The sequence below is a fragment of the Triticum dicoccoides genome, chromosome 7B (assembly GCF_002162155.2).
Source record: "Triticum dicoccoides isolate Atlit2015 ecotype Zavitan chromosome 7B, WEW_v2.0, whole genome shotgun sequence".
Classification (NCBI taxonomy): domain Eukaryota; kingdom Viridiplantae; phylum Streptophyta; class Magnoliopsida; order Poales; family Poaceae; genus Triticum; species Triticum dicoccoides.
Window position 1 is genome coordinate 627,412,678 of NC_041393.1, and position 10,440 is coordinate 627,423,117.

Below are 10,440 nucleotides of genomic sequence, written 5' to 3' on the forward strand. Positions count from 1 at the left end.
CCGGTGACAACCGACAAGACGGTCGTAGATTTCTTTACCTGAAAGCGACCCACCGCCCATGCTTTTGATTCACGGATCAGCCATCCTATGGCGTGAAATCAGCATGGGGAACTGTGCGCGTGCGGCGCAAATTCACGTTACCACGTACTCCGTATGCACTATGGACCTCACCTCTGGTCTCATCGATGGAACCAAACACAAGCACATGCACGCCAACATGTACTTCCGGATAACCGAACCGGGACGACGACGACCCGAGGTCGCCCTTAGCTGCAGTTTCCTTCCATGGATTGGCCTTTAGCAGTAGCAACCGGACGCCCAGATGGGTTCACGTGTACAGCTCCGTAGCAATTGCCACCCGTGACCGAGTGATTTAGCACTGAGAACCTTCAACTCTTGAACTGCCTTACACGATAGTGCATATGGTCCGTGTGCTCCATTTATTTGCCAAACAGTGAAATGGATAACTGAAACAATCAAGAACTGTGTCCCGTGGCCCCAGCAGCTTCAAGCATTGAACAAGGAGGCGATCGACTAGCTGGCGGCCACGAGCGAGCTACGGGGCCCGGACGGAGTGCATGCACGTTCATCTGATGGGGGACGAGGGGGTCGGCAAGTCGGCATGCGGCGCGATCAGGCGGTGATGAGCGAGACCGCTACCGACACAAGCCGTCGCCGTCACAATGTTTTCTTGGAAAGAATAGTACTAAGAGATTAACCAAGTAAGATTAGTTCACTTGAGTGCATAGTTGTTTCTAAAGAAACTGATTCTAGTACAAAGCGGCATGAAAACAAAGGGGTAGGGCTGGAAAAAAAAGCTCGAATCTCGTGAGCTAAACGAGTAACTCGTGACTCGGCTCGAATCGACTCGAACTTGAAGAATAATGAGTCGAGCCGAGCTTTAGTCTAAGATCGTTTATAGACCAAGTATGCATCGTACTGATGCAGAGGCCGGGGTATCCCCTTTTCGAAAAAAAAACGAGCCAATCTCACGAGTACTCGTGTAACTCGTTAGCCTCGTTACAAGAGATCGGCTAAACACCATGCGTCCTAGGCACACAATACAAGGCCCAGCTACGCTGCAAATATGAAAAAAATGATTACTTGTGAATGTAAAATGTACATGTTAAACATGTACAATGTTCACAGACAATGTTCATTTTTATCTTATTCGTAAGGTTTTATGTTCATATCCTTAACGAGCTTAACAAGCTAAATAAGCCAGCTCGCGAGTTATACGAGTCGAGCCAATCTTGAATTTGAACTCGTTATAGTAACGAGTCGAGGCGAGCTAGCTCGTTAATGAAACGAGCTTTAGCGAGTCGAGCCGAGCTGGCTTGACTCGGCTCGAATTCTATCCCTACAAAGGGGTGTATTTGTTGCTAGTTATTCGGTGGATGGCTCGACGAATGCTCAGTTGCCTGATTCAACAGCACGTGAAGAAAGACACTTGTCCAGGACGTGGATTAACTGAGCTCAAGTTCGTATGAGATTGGATCAACAATAAAATCCAAAAAAATGTTTTTTCCGGAAAAAAATCAGCATTTTTTTATGCCAAACTTTGCCAAATGTTCTCAATGCTTAAAAAAGTTTCATCATAGGATAACATTCGTGGAAGTTGTGAAAAAAAATCGATTCCACAAACGTCATTCTATGATGAAACTTTGCAAGCATTAAGAACATTTATCAAAGTTTGTCAAAAAAAAGAATTTTTTGAATTTGTTTCAAATTGCACTGTTCTCCGAGCTCACATGAGCTTGAGTTGAGAAGGACACTTTTGACTTCTCCATCTTATTATAACCTAAAATGATTTGGAAAGGGATTTTTCTCCATCCAAACGTCACAGTATACAGTGAAAGTGCTGTTGCGAGCACAAGCTCACATGCATAGTTTGCTACAGTAAAATCTAAAAAAATATTAACAAAATATTGGTGATGGAGTGACTTTCATGGAGGACTCAGCATCGATTTTGCTTTTTTTGTCCAAATCACCGCGAATGTCTGAGCATCGATTTGCTTTTTTGTCCTGTCCTCCATGAAAGTTATTCCATGCATCGCAAAAAAAACAGAGGAGCCGAAAAGAAGGGTCTCACGTCATTATCCTTCCCCTCTCCAACAACTCGCTCCTACCACGCCGCCGCCGCGCCGCCCTGTCGCGTTTGTAGGTATCTCCCTCGTCGGCCATGGGGAAACAACAAGACGGCAACGGAGAGACCAAAGGTGAGTACACTGTCCTTCATCCTCCCTCATTGGCTCCTCCCACATCTTCACGGCGACCGCTGGCCCCTTCCTCCGCCCGTGATGGAATAGGCCAGGGCACTAGATCTATTTGGTTCTTGCTATCTCCAAAGGATGAATCCTTGTTTGAGCCAAAATCTATATGTTCGATTCATGTGCCTTCTCCTTTATAAAGTCTGGTATGATGCACATGGATAACCCGAGGGAGCGAGCTGCTATTGCGTTTGAGATCAGTGAAGGCGCCGCTACGAAGGTTTTTATACCTCAGATTGCTCAGAGGTCGTCTGCCTAATTACTCCGCCGCCGTTGCTGCCGCTAATCATAATTAGTCTAATTGATCCATATATTATATTCTAGTACTACAGTACGGTGCTACTTCCATGCACCATATTTTTCAGCTAGCTACCACATGTCGTCAAGAATAATTCAGAGGTCATCCCCTTACATGTGTGATGAACAAAAGCATGGATGAGAGTGATTGTATTATTGTCAATTTTCCTGATGTTTGTGTTGATTTGAACGCTTTATTTGATGCATTTTGTTTCCCAATTGCAGAAAAGAAAAACAGAGCATCATGGACCACTGCTCAATTGGACCTTCTAGTTTCTGTGATGAAAGAGTATGCAGATGCTGCTAAATTTCGTGGTCAGAATGGATGGACCAAAGAAGGATGGAAAAGCATGGCTACACGCTTGAACAATCGGTTTTTGAGAGCTAATTTTATTGTTGATCAACTAAAATTTAGGGAGCAGCGGTTGAAGAAAGAATATTTTATTGTCAAATCTATTATAGAGAAGAGTGACTTCAGTTTTGATCCTATTACAAAAATGCCAACAACCATGGGATGAATTGAGCAAAGAACAACAGAAGTGGAGATAGAAAGCTTTCCCTTACTATGATGATTTGCATGCAATTTATGATGGTACGTCGGTTTCACATCACATGTAATGAATTTAGCATATGTTCTTCCATGGAGACGAGCCTCTCATCTTGTAGAAGTTGTCTCTCTCTGAAGCACTTAACCAAATTATGAGATACATATTTTTCCATCCGAAAATCTCTTTTACATCTCAATTCATGACCCTCTAAAATTTCTCTCACGTACTTATGCCCTGTAAGGATGGAAGCGTGAATGCGTTGGCGATTGCTTGAACCTCTCTCGCCTTTGTATACGACTTCGCTGATGGCCAACTCATCATCTTCTCGGTGTTTACCCTTCAAAAAATTCCCCCACATTGATGGAGCAACTAGGAGGACTTACAAAGGATAGAGACGATGCAAATATCAAGTGAATGCGCCGAGCGTGGCCGCGCGATTCCAATCCTGGTGCAACTCTTCGTGCCCCTCGGCAGTGACACAGATGACTGGCCAACTATGCGATGTGTTGGGTCGTCACCTCCACGCGTAGCTCCGCTGCGCCTCGATGGTGATGCGAAGAACGGTCAGCAGCTCCGTCTATGTGTAGCTTCACCACCAGTTAATTCGCAGGAGACGCCGAGCCATGGATGATCTTTGTTGTATACACAAGCCATCCGTTGGGTTGTTATGCATGCTGATGGTTAGGATATCCAGCTAGCTAGCTACAAAAGCTCAACAAAATTAGTATTCAAACGGCCGGCCAGCTGCCTGTCCTTCCACTGCTAACGGCTAGGTAGCTGACTATTTGTACGCAACGACTAGGCAACAATACTGTGTTTTGCAACAACAATCAAATAGGTCACAATAATCTCATTACTTCAAGATACTTTGGTATTATCAAAACTGTGGTATCTTGTACCCATTGACAAAAATACTGTGGTTTTTAATACTTCAATTTTTCTAATATTTTGCTACTGGTTTTCGCAACCCTGCAGGCAAGAACGCAAAGTTGGCACTTACAAAGGTCTTTGTCGCCAAGTGCACGCATGCGAGCAATACGGGGACGAACAAGAACCTGCAACATATCATGGCGGTGAGGAGAGCCTCTGCTCCGGCATCGACCCACCTCTTGCCACGAACTACTACAGTTGCGCCAGCGACTGGAAGGGTAAAGGGTCGGCGAGGAAGTAGTGAAAATCCGTCTTTACTTAGTGAAAATCCGTCGTCTTATGTGTATTATGTAAACTTTGACTATCTTTTGATGATTCAGCTATGATTTTTTTATAAATCGATTGTGTATTTGTATGTCCGTTTGTGATCTACGTACTTTTTAATCAACGTTGCATGGTTTAATATGAAAATATGGGACGAAATATGAAATACGTTGGTGTGGAGACGCGGATATAGAGAGTCATCGGTCAGTGCCCGCGGACACGCCCAGGCGCGTCCGCGCGCGTTTGAGGGGCTGGATTTGCTGAGTCCGGCTGTAGATGCTCTTAGAGCAACTCTAGCAGACCCCGCATCATGCCGACCCGCAAAACTCGTTTGCAGTTCGCGCAAAACCATTTTTATGGGCCGGCGCGGGCTGACACAGATGCAGACCCCCATAATGGACCTGTAAAAAAGCATATTCGCAGAATATACTTTTTTACGGGTCGGCTTCTGCGGGTTCTGATCTGGCGCAACTCATCCCGGCCCGTTAAACTTAGATTGATCTAACATAATGCTTTTCTTTGCTTTTGCAACAACATTAGATACAAAATATATCGCCAAATCTTGGCTAGAATAGCAAAACCAAAAAAACAAGAACGTATGCATTTCAAAAGATTTCCAACTTCCATAACTGCTCCCACTAGTTGAAGCAATGTCTTCTCCATGCATTCATTGTTGATCTGCGGATTCTTGATCTTGCTTTGTTCATTCTTGATGCTTTCTTCATTCTCCATCTTTGCTTTCAAAGAAGTAGCCGTTGCTTCTCCTCTAGTTGCACATGCAGCCGCATCAATGCCTTCGATTGTACTAAGGAGTGCACTAACATCTATTAAGTTTCTTTCTATCAACAAATCAATATATTGGCCTTCCCAAAACCAAAATGAGCATCCATCGTCCTACACAAAAGATTGAGCAAGCTCGAAGTGAGCTACCGTACTTGAACTAAAGAATGAGCTATGGAATGAGCTACCGCAAGTGCATGTACCCCGTCATTTTCGCATTTATAGAACACCCATCCGGGGTGCTTCGGCGTGTCCGAAGTGAGCCGCAACACTTGACGCGGGCAGTCGTCGCACTGTATGAGCGGCACCGGCAGGCCACAAAGACGTTGCGCGAGCACCGAGTCCGGTGGACGTCCGGACGAGTCCATGCCCGCAAACCTTCGGCGGCGGTAGGCGGACGAAGCCGCGCCTGCATGCGGCGATGCGCCCTTGCCTGGGCTGCGGGAGAGGCTCCCCGACCACTCCATCACCAGGGGCAGCAACCGGCGGCCGGAAAAAGACAAATCCGGCGGCCCGCGATGAAGTGCCGCAGATCTGCAAATCCGGCGGCCCGCCGACGCAGGGGGAAAGGGAAGGGAGGCCTCGTGCGCGTGGAGGCCTTCCGGCGTGCTCCTGCCGGCTGCTGTCACCGGAATCTTGTGCGGCGGCCGGCGGCGGCGCGAGGGGGAGGAGGGGTGGTTGGTGGAAGAAAGCGCGGGATGAAATATCCCTCCCACCAACCGCTTCCGCTTATATGCAGGGCACCGCAGCCGCGGGGGAAACCCGCGTTTTCCCGGGCTGGGGTCGGGATTTTGCCGCGCCTCCTAAATTTTTTTGCGGGCTGGGACGGGATGCGGCGTCTGATCGGACTGCTTTTTCGGCCCCGATCTGTATTTTGGCGGTTATTTTACGGGTCGAGGCGGGATGCGGGGTCCGCTAGAGTTGCTCTTACACCGAACAGAGAGAAGCTGTTGTTCCTGCTGGCCACGTATATCTCTCTCGCTACCAACCCGCTTCCTTCCCCTTCTTCCTCTCGCAGCCGCTAGGTAGATCGGGTACGTTACACCGGAGCGCCGCCCCTGCCGTCACCCCCGGTTCGTCCGAGAGTCACTGGCCGAGCGCCGCCTCTCCCTGCACCCTCGCTGCCGAGCCGCTTATCCTCCAGCTCGCAGGGTCGGCGCCTACAGATCTAGGGAGGCAGCAGCGCAAGACCAAATCCCCTCCATGTGTCCTCGTCGCTGACAGCCCCGCATGGCACTCTCTCCCCATCCTCTGTTCAGGGTAACTGAAACGTACTACAGGGCTAAATCCCAACGAGGTAAGCATTTCAGTTTTCACACCTACGAATTCCTACAATCCTGTATGTATGTATGTATGTATGTATGTATGTATATCACTAAAAAAATAGCGCGCTATAGCGTCGCTAATAGCACGCTATAGCGTATTGAGAATTGTATCGCTAAATATATCTGTGTACAATGTCTCGCTAATAGCACGTTATAGCGTGATATAGTATGCTAATAGCATATTTTAAGATCGCCGCTATTTTGCTGTAGCACGCTATTTTTTTCATTGATGTATATCTGTCTCATGCTAACTAATTCTTCCGTGTGCCTAGAATGGGGGATGCAAATGTGCTGGAGCGTATACTCGACGGAGCCGCGGACCCGACGAATCTGTCATTACAACTCTTAAAGGACATCACGGGAAATTTCTCTCAAGACAGAAAAATTGGCCAGGGAGGATTTGGAGAGGTTTACAAGGTACAATTTACTAGTATTTTACTTTTACTGATTTTGAGTCCAGCAAAATCTCAATTTAATACTGTATGTACCACCGGTAGGACTCTGGTTTGGTATTTTAGAGCTAAGCATCATTTTAAACGCTGACCAACAGGGTGTACTCGGAGAAAAGATTGTTGCTGTGAAGAGGATCCATATAAACGAAAACACAGTTGACGACGGTCTATTTCGTCGTGAGTTTGGTAGCCTGTCGAAAACTAATCATCGGAATGTAGTACGGTTTCTTGGCGTCTGCTCTAACACACTTCAGAAAACGATAGAGGATGCTTGGTCAGGAGAGATTAGGTTGGCCAGCGTATTAGAGAGATTGCTCTGCTTCGAGTACATCAGCAATGGAAGCCTTGATAAGCATATTACGGGTACGATCTTATTGCATTTGATGCTGCTCTTTTTTTTTACTTCTTTAACTTGTTGCCTTGACTACTGCTCTCACCTTTCAAGTCAGGGTCAACAGTTAGGGACAGGCATGAATTAAAATGTTCTATCATTGCCCTGTATGTAATTTAACATAATCCCTTGCCCTTTTTATGTATGTATTCTTCCACAGATGAATTAAGAGGGCTTGAATGGGAAACGCGTTATGAAATAATCACCGGGATTTGCAAGGGCCTGCGTTATCTTCACAAAGAAAAAGATATTATTCATATGGACCTTAAACCGGCAAATATTTTACTACATCATCAAGATGGAAAATATATGATTCCAAAGATCACGGATTTTGGTCTGGCAAGACCAAATAAAAACTCGCATACTGTGGGTCAATGTTATGGAACACCGTAAGTTATGCATTAGAAGAACCACCAATTGAAATTTTTCTGTCATTACAACCTTACATATGCTTGTGTCGTAATGCATCACACTTATCATATTTTCTTGCAGAGGATATTGGGCTCCAGAATGCAGGGATGACAGCAAAACTACAACCGCATGTGATATATATAGTTTGGGTGCCATAATCATAGAATTAGTAACGGGGTGTAAGGACATCCCTGACAAAAACTACGTAAGAGTCATTTCTCTCACTTTTTAGCACAAGCATGCATCACTTTTATATGCATACTATCCTACTGAATGTCATGTCTAATATAAACATGTTTCTCAATTGACATAGTTTGCACCGTAAGATTCTGAGATTATCACAAATAATAATCAACATTTATTAAGTGTAGGTACTTCGAAGGTGGAGACACAGATGGAATAATCCACCGACGCAACTACAATACCAACAAGTAACTAGATGCATCGATATAGCGGTACGCTGCAGGGAAAAAAACCCGGAATCTAGACCTTCTATATCGGAGATAATCAACTTTCTGAGCGAATCTGAAGAAACATGTGGCCAGGTAAGCTAGCTAGTTTAAGATACCTTGTCATCAAACTGTGGACAGGGATGCATCATTCCAAGCCAAAAGGGGAACAATATTAACTACTAAGATCAGAGAGCTAATGAAGTGTGGAACAGTCAACTCTAAGGTTATGTCAATTTGGTTCCAGATTTAAATACATTGGTTAGCTAATCTTAACTCTGCTAGGTTAGCATAATCCCAAATTTATGCTTGACAACTGTACTAGTTAGCCTAATTAAATTACTGGGTGGCTGGTTAGTTGGGCTAGTAGTAGAAAAACGAATTTAGGAGACTTAGGTGTGTTTGGCAGAGCTGTGTCATTAAGAGAATTCTCTGGTCCTTCTCAACATTACTGTGGCCGATATTTTGCAAGATGTATGATTCTCGTTACTATTGGCGACATCAATTAACTAGCAAAATGGAGTCATCAGTTATACTCTCAGAGGCACCAAGCACGTTGTTGGCCCTTGTTCTCGAGTAGATTTGCAAGAGTAGGAACTACATGCGATGCTTGATGGGGTTTGCATGTAAAACTTTAGTTTAAATACATGTACACCTTTTTGCCCTTCGTACAAATGCAAGTTATATACATCATCATCTAAACACATCTAGCTCTTTCATCGCAGATAATCCCTTGTTTAGATGAAGATGACATGCTTCGGATTAATCCGCTCGAATTGCGGCTACCTTCTGAGCTGAAGAACGAGATATCATGCAAAGTTGAGCCAAGGAATGGTACACGTAATTGCATTGCCTTCAACATCCAACTGCCAAGCGCACAGTACAGCGCACAACCAGTCAAATGCATTGTGCAACCAAGATCCATGTATGTTGTGATGATAACCGTGCAAGCAAGAGATGTTCGTGAGCACGACCATGCCGACAAGCTCATCGTAGAAAGCATGAAATGGACTGAGGGCCTTGGACAAGAGGATATCATAGAATGTATGTCTGGTGCAGAGAAGCGCAAAGAAGTTGATGAGGTGGATCTGATTGTTGTATATGAGACTACGAAGCCCCAAGAAAATTGCAAGCGTAGAAGAGAGACCAACATGCCAGGTGATGAAGACCCCAAGGTGATCAATTGTGACCAGTCTTAATGTGTTTGATGGGCCTTCTGTCACTTTCTCCAGGACTGTTTATTGACAAATTAATTTCTATGCTCCCAGGCGAGGAAGATAAAGATTGTTGAGTCTGCTTCCTGTAGCGGCGAGAATAAAGAGGCACCTTCCATGGTAAGCTTAGTCAGATAATCTAACGACCACTATTGCTGAAATCAATTTATTCAATCTAAGTACATCATTTTTCTGCACACTAGGACATCAACTCCAGCACAAGAGGACAATGTACTGGGAAAACAGAGCAGTGCAAATTGTACCCACTACAAAGCTTTTCACGCCATTCTGCTACCAACGAGAAATACCTAGGGAAAAAGAGCCATCGAGCTGTGGATGTCTCAAGGGGGGCCATGGGTAGCCTGCTCGACAAGCTGGGAAAGCTCGTCACGGAGGACTATAGTCTGGATCCGAGCATCAAGAGTGATATCGAGTCTTTCTCATCAGAGCTGGAGATCATGCATCAAGACCTCCCGAAGCTGGAAAATATTGATAATGCCAAGATTTGGGTTGACAAAGTAAGGGAGCTGTCATATTACATAGAGGATATGGTCGATACCTTCTTGGTGCACGTCGAGCTTGACTCCAGTAGGTGTGGCTTCAGGGAGCTCACATGTAAGGGGCTAAAGCTTTTGGTGAATGGCATGACAACTCACGATCATACTGATGATGTGATCAAAGACATCAAGGTCAAAGTTAAGGCTGTGGCCGATGGGAAAGGGAAGTACAATATCGATGTGAACAATGTTGTAGCTAATGCAATTGAGAAAGCTGCCATTTACCCTCGGATGGCTGTGTACACAAATAAAGAACATCTCATTGGCATTGAAACGCCAAGAGATGACGTAATAGGGCTATTTGAGGAGGGTGGCGATGTAGATAAGCAAGAGCTCAGGATAGTCTCTATCGTTGGAATGGGAGGATTGGGCAAAACCACACTTGCCAAGGCGGTGTATGAAGAGTTTAAAGGCTACAGTCATAAAGCTTTTGTTTCGGTGGGCCAGAATCCTGATCTGGTAAATGTTTTGAAGAAGACTATCCGTGATTGTCAAGGTCGAGAATATAATGCAGCAAAACTGGAACAACTGGATGTGGAGCAGCTTTGCAAC

The 10,440-nt window shown here is 45.2% G+C and overlaps 1 protein-coding gene across 1 annotated transcript in view; it reads left to right on the forward strand.

Annotated features, from left to right (window-relative positions):
- The first annotated feature begins 6,083 nt into the window (after nucleotides 1–6,083).
- Nucleotides 6,084–10,440, forward strand: part of LOC119337988 (disease resistance protein RGA5-like) — an 8,061-nt gene continuing 3,704 nt past the window's right edge. The window contains exons 1-9 of the mRNA XM_037610280.1: nucleotides 6,084–6,386; nucleotides 6,687–6,831; nucleotides 6,965–7,229; nucleotides 7,418–7,646; nucleotides 7,750–7,873; nucleotides 8,040–8,213; nucleotides 8,843–9,292; nucleotides 9,386–9,451; nucleotides 9,535–10,440. The exon at nucleotides 9,535–10,440 is cut by the window's right edge and continues 13 nt beyond it. Coding sequence (XP_037466177.1) covers nucleotides 6,688–6,831; nucleotides 6,965–7,229; nucleotides 7,418–7,646; nucleotides 7,750–7,873; nucleotides 8,040–8,213; nucleotides 8,843–9,292; nucleotides 9,386–9,451; nucleotides 9,535–10,440 — 2,358 coding nt within the window. The 5' untranslated portion in view covers nucleotides 6,084–6,386; nucleotide 6,687. The remainder of the gene's footprint in view (nucleotides 6,387–6,686; nucleotides 6,832–6,964; nucleotides 7,230–7,417; nucleotides 7,647–7,749; nucleotides 7,874–8,039; nucleotides 8,214–8,842; nucleotides 9,293–9,385; nucleotides 9,452–9,534) is intronic.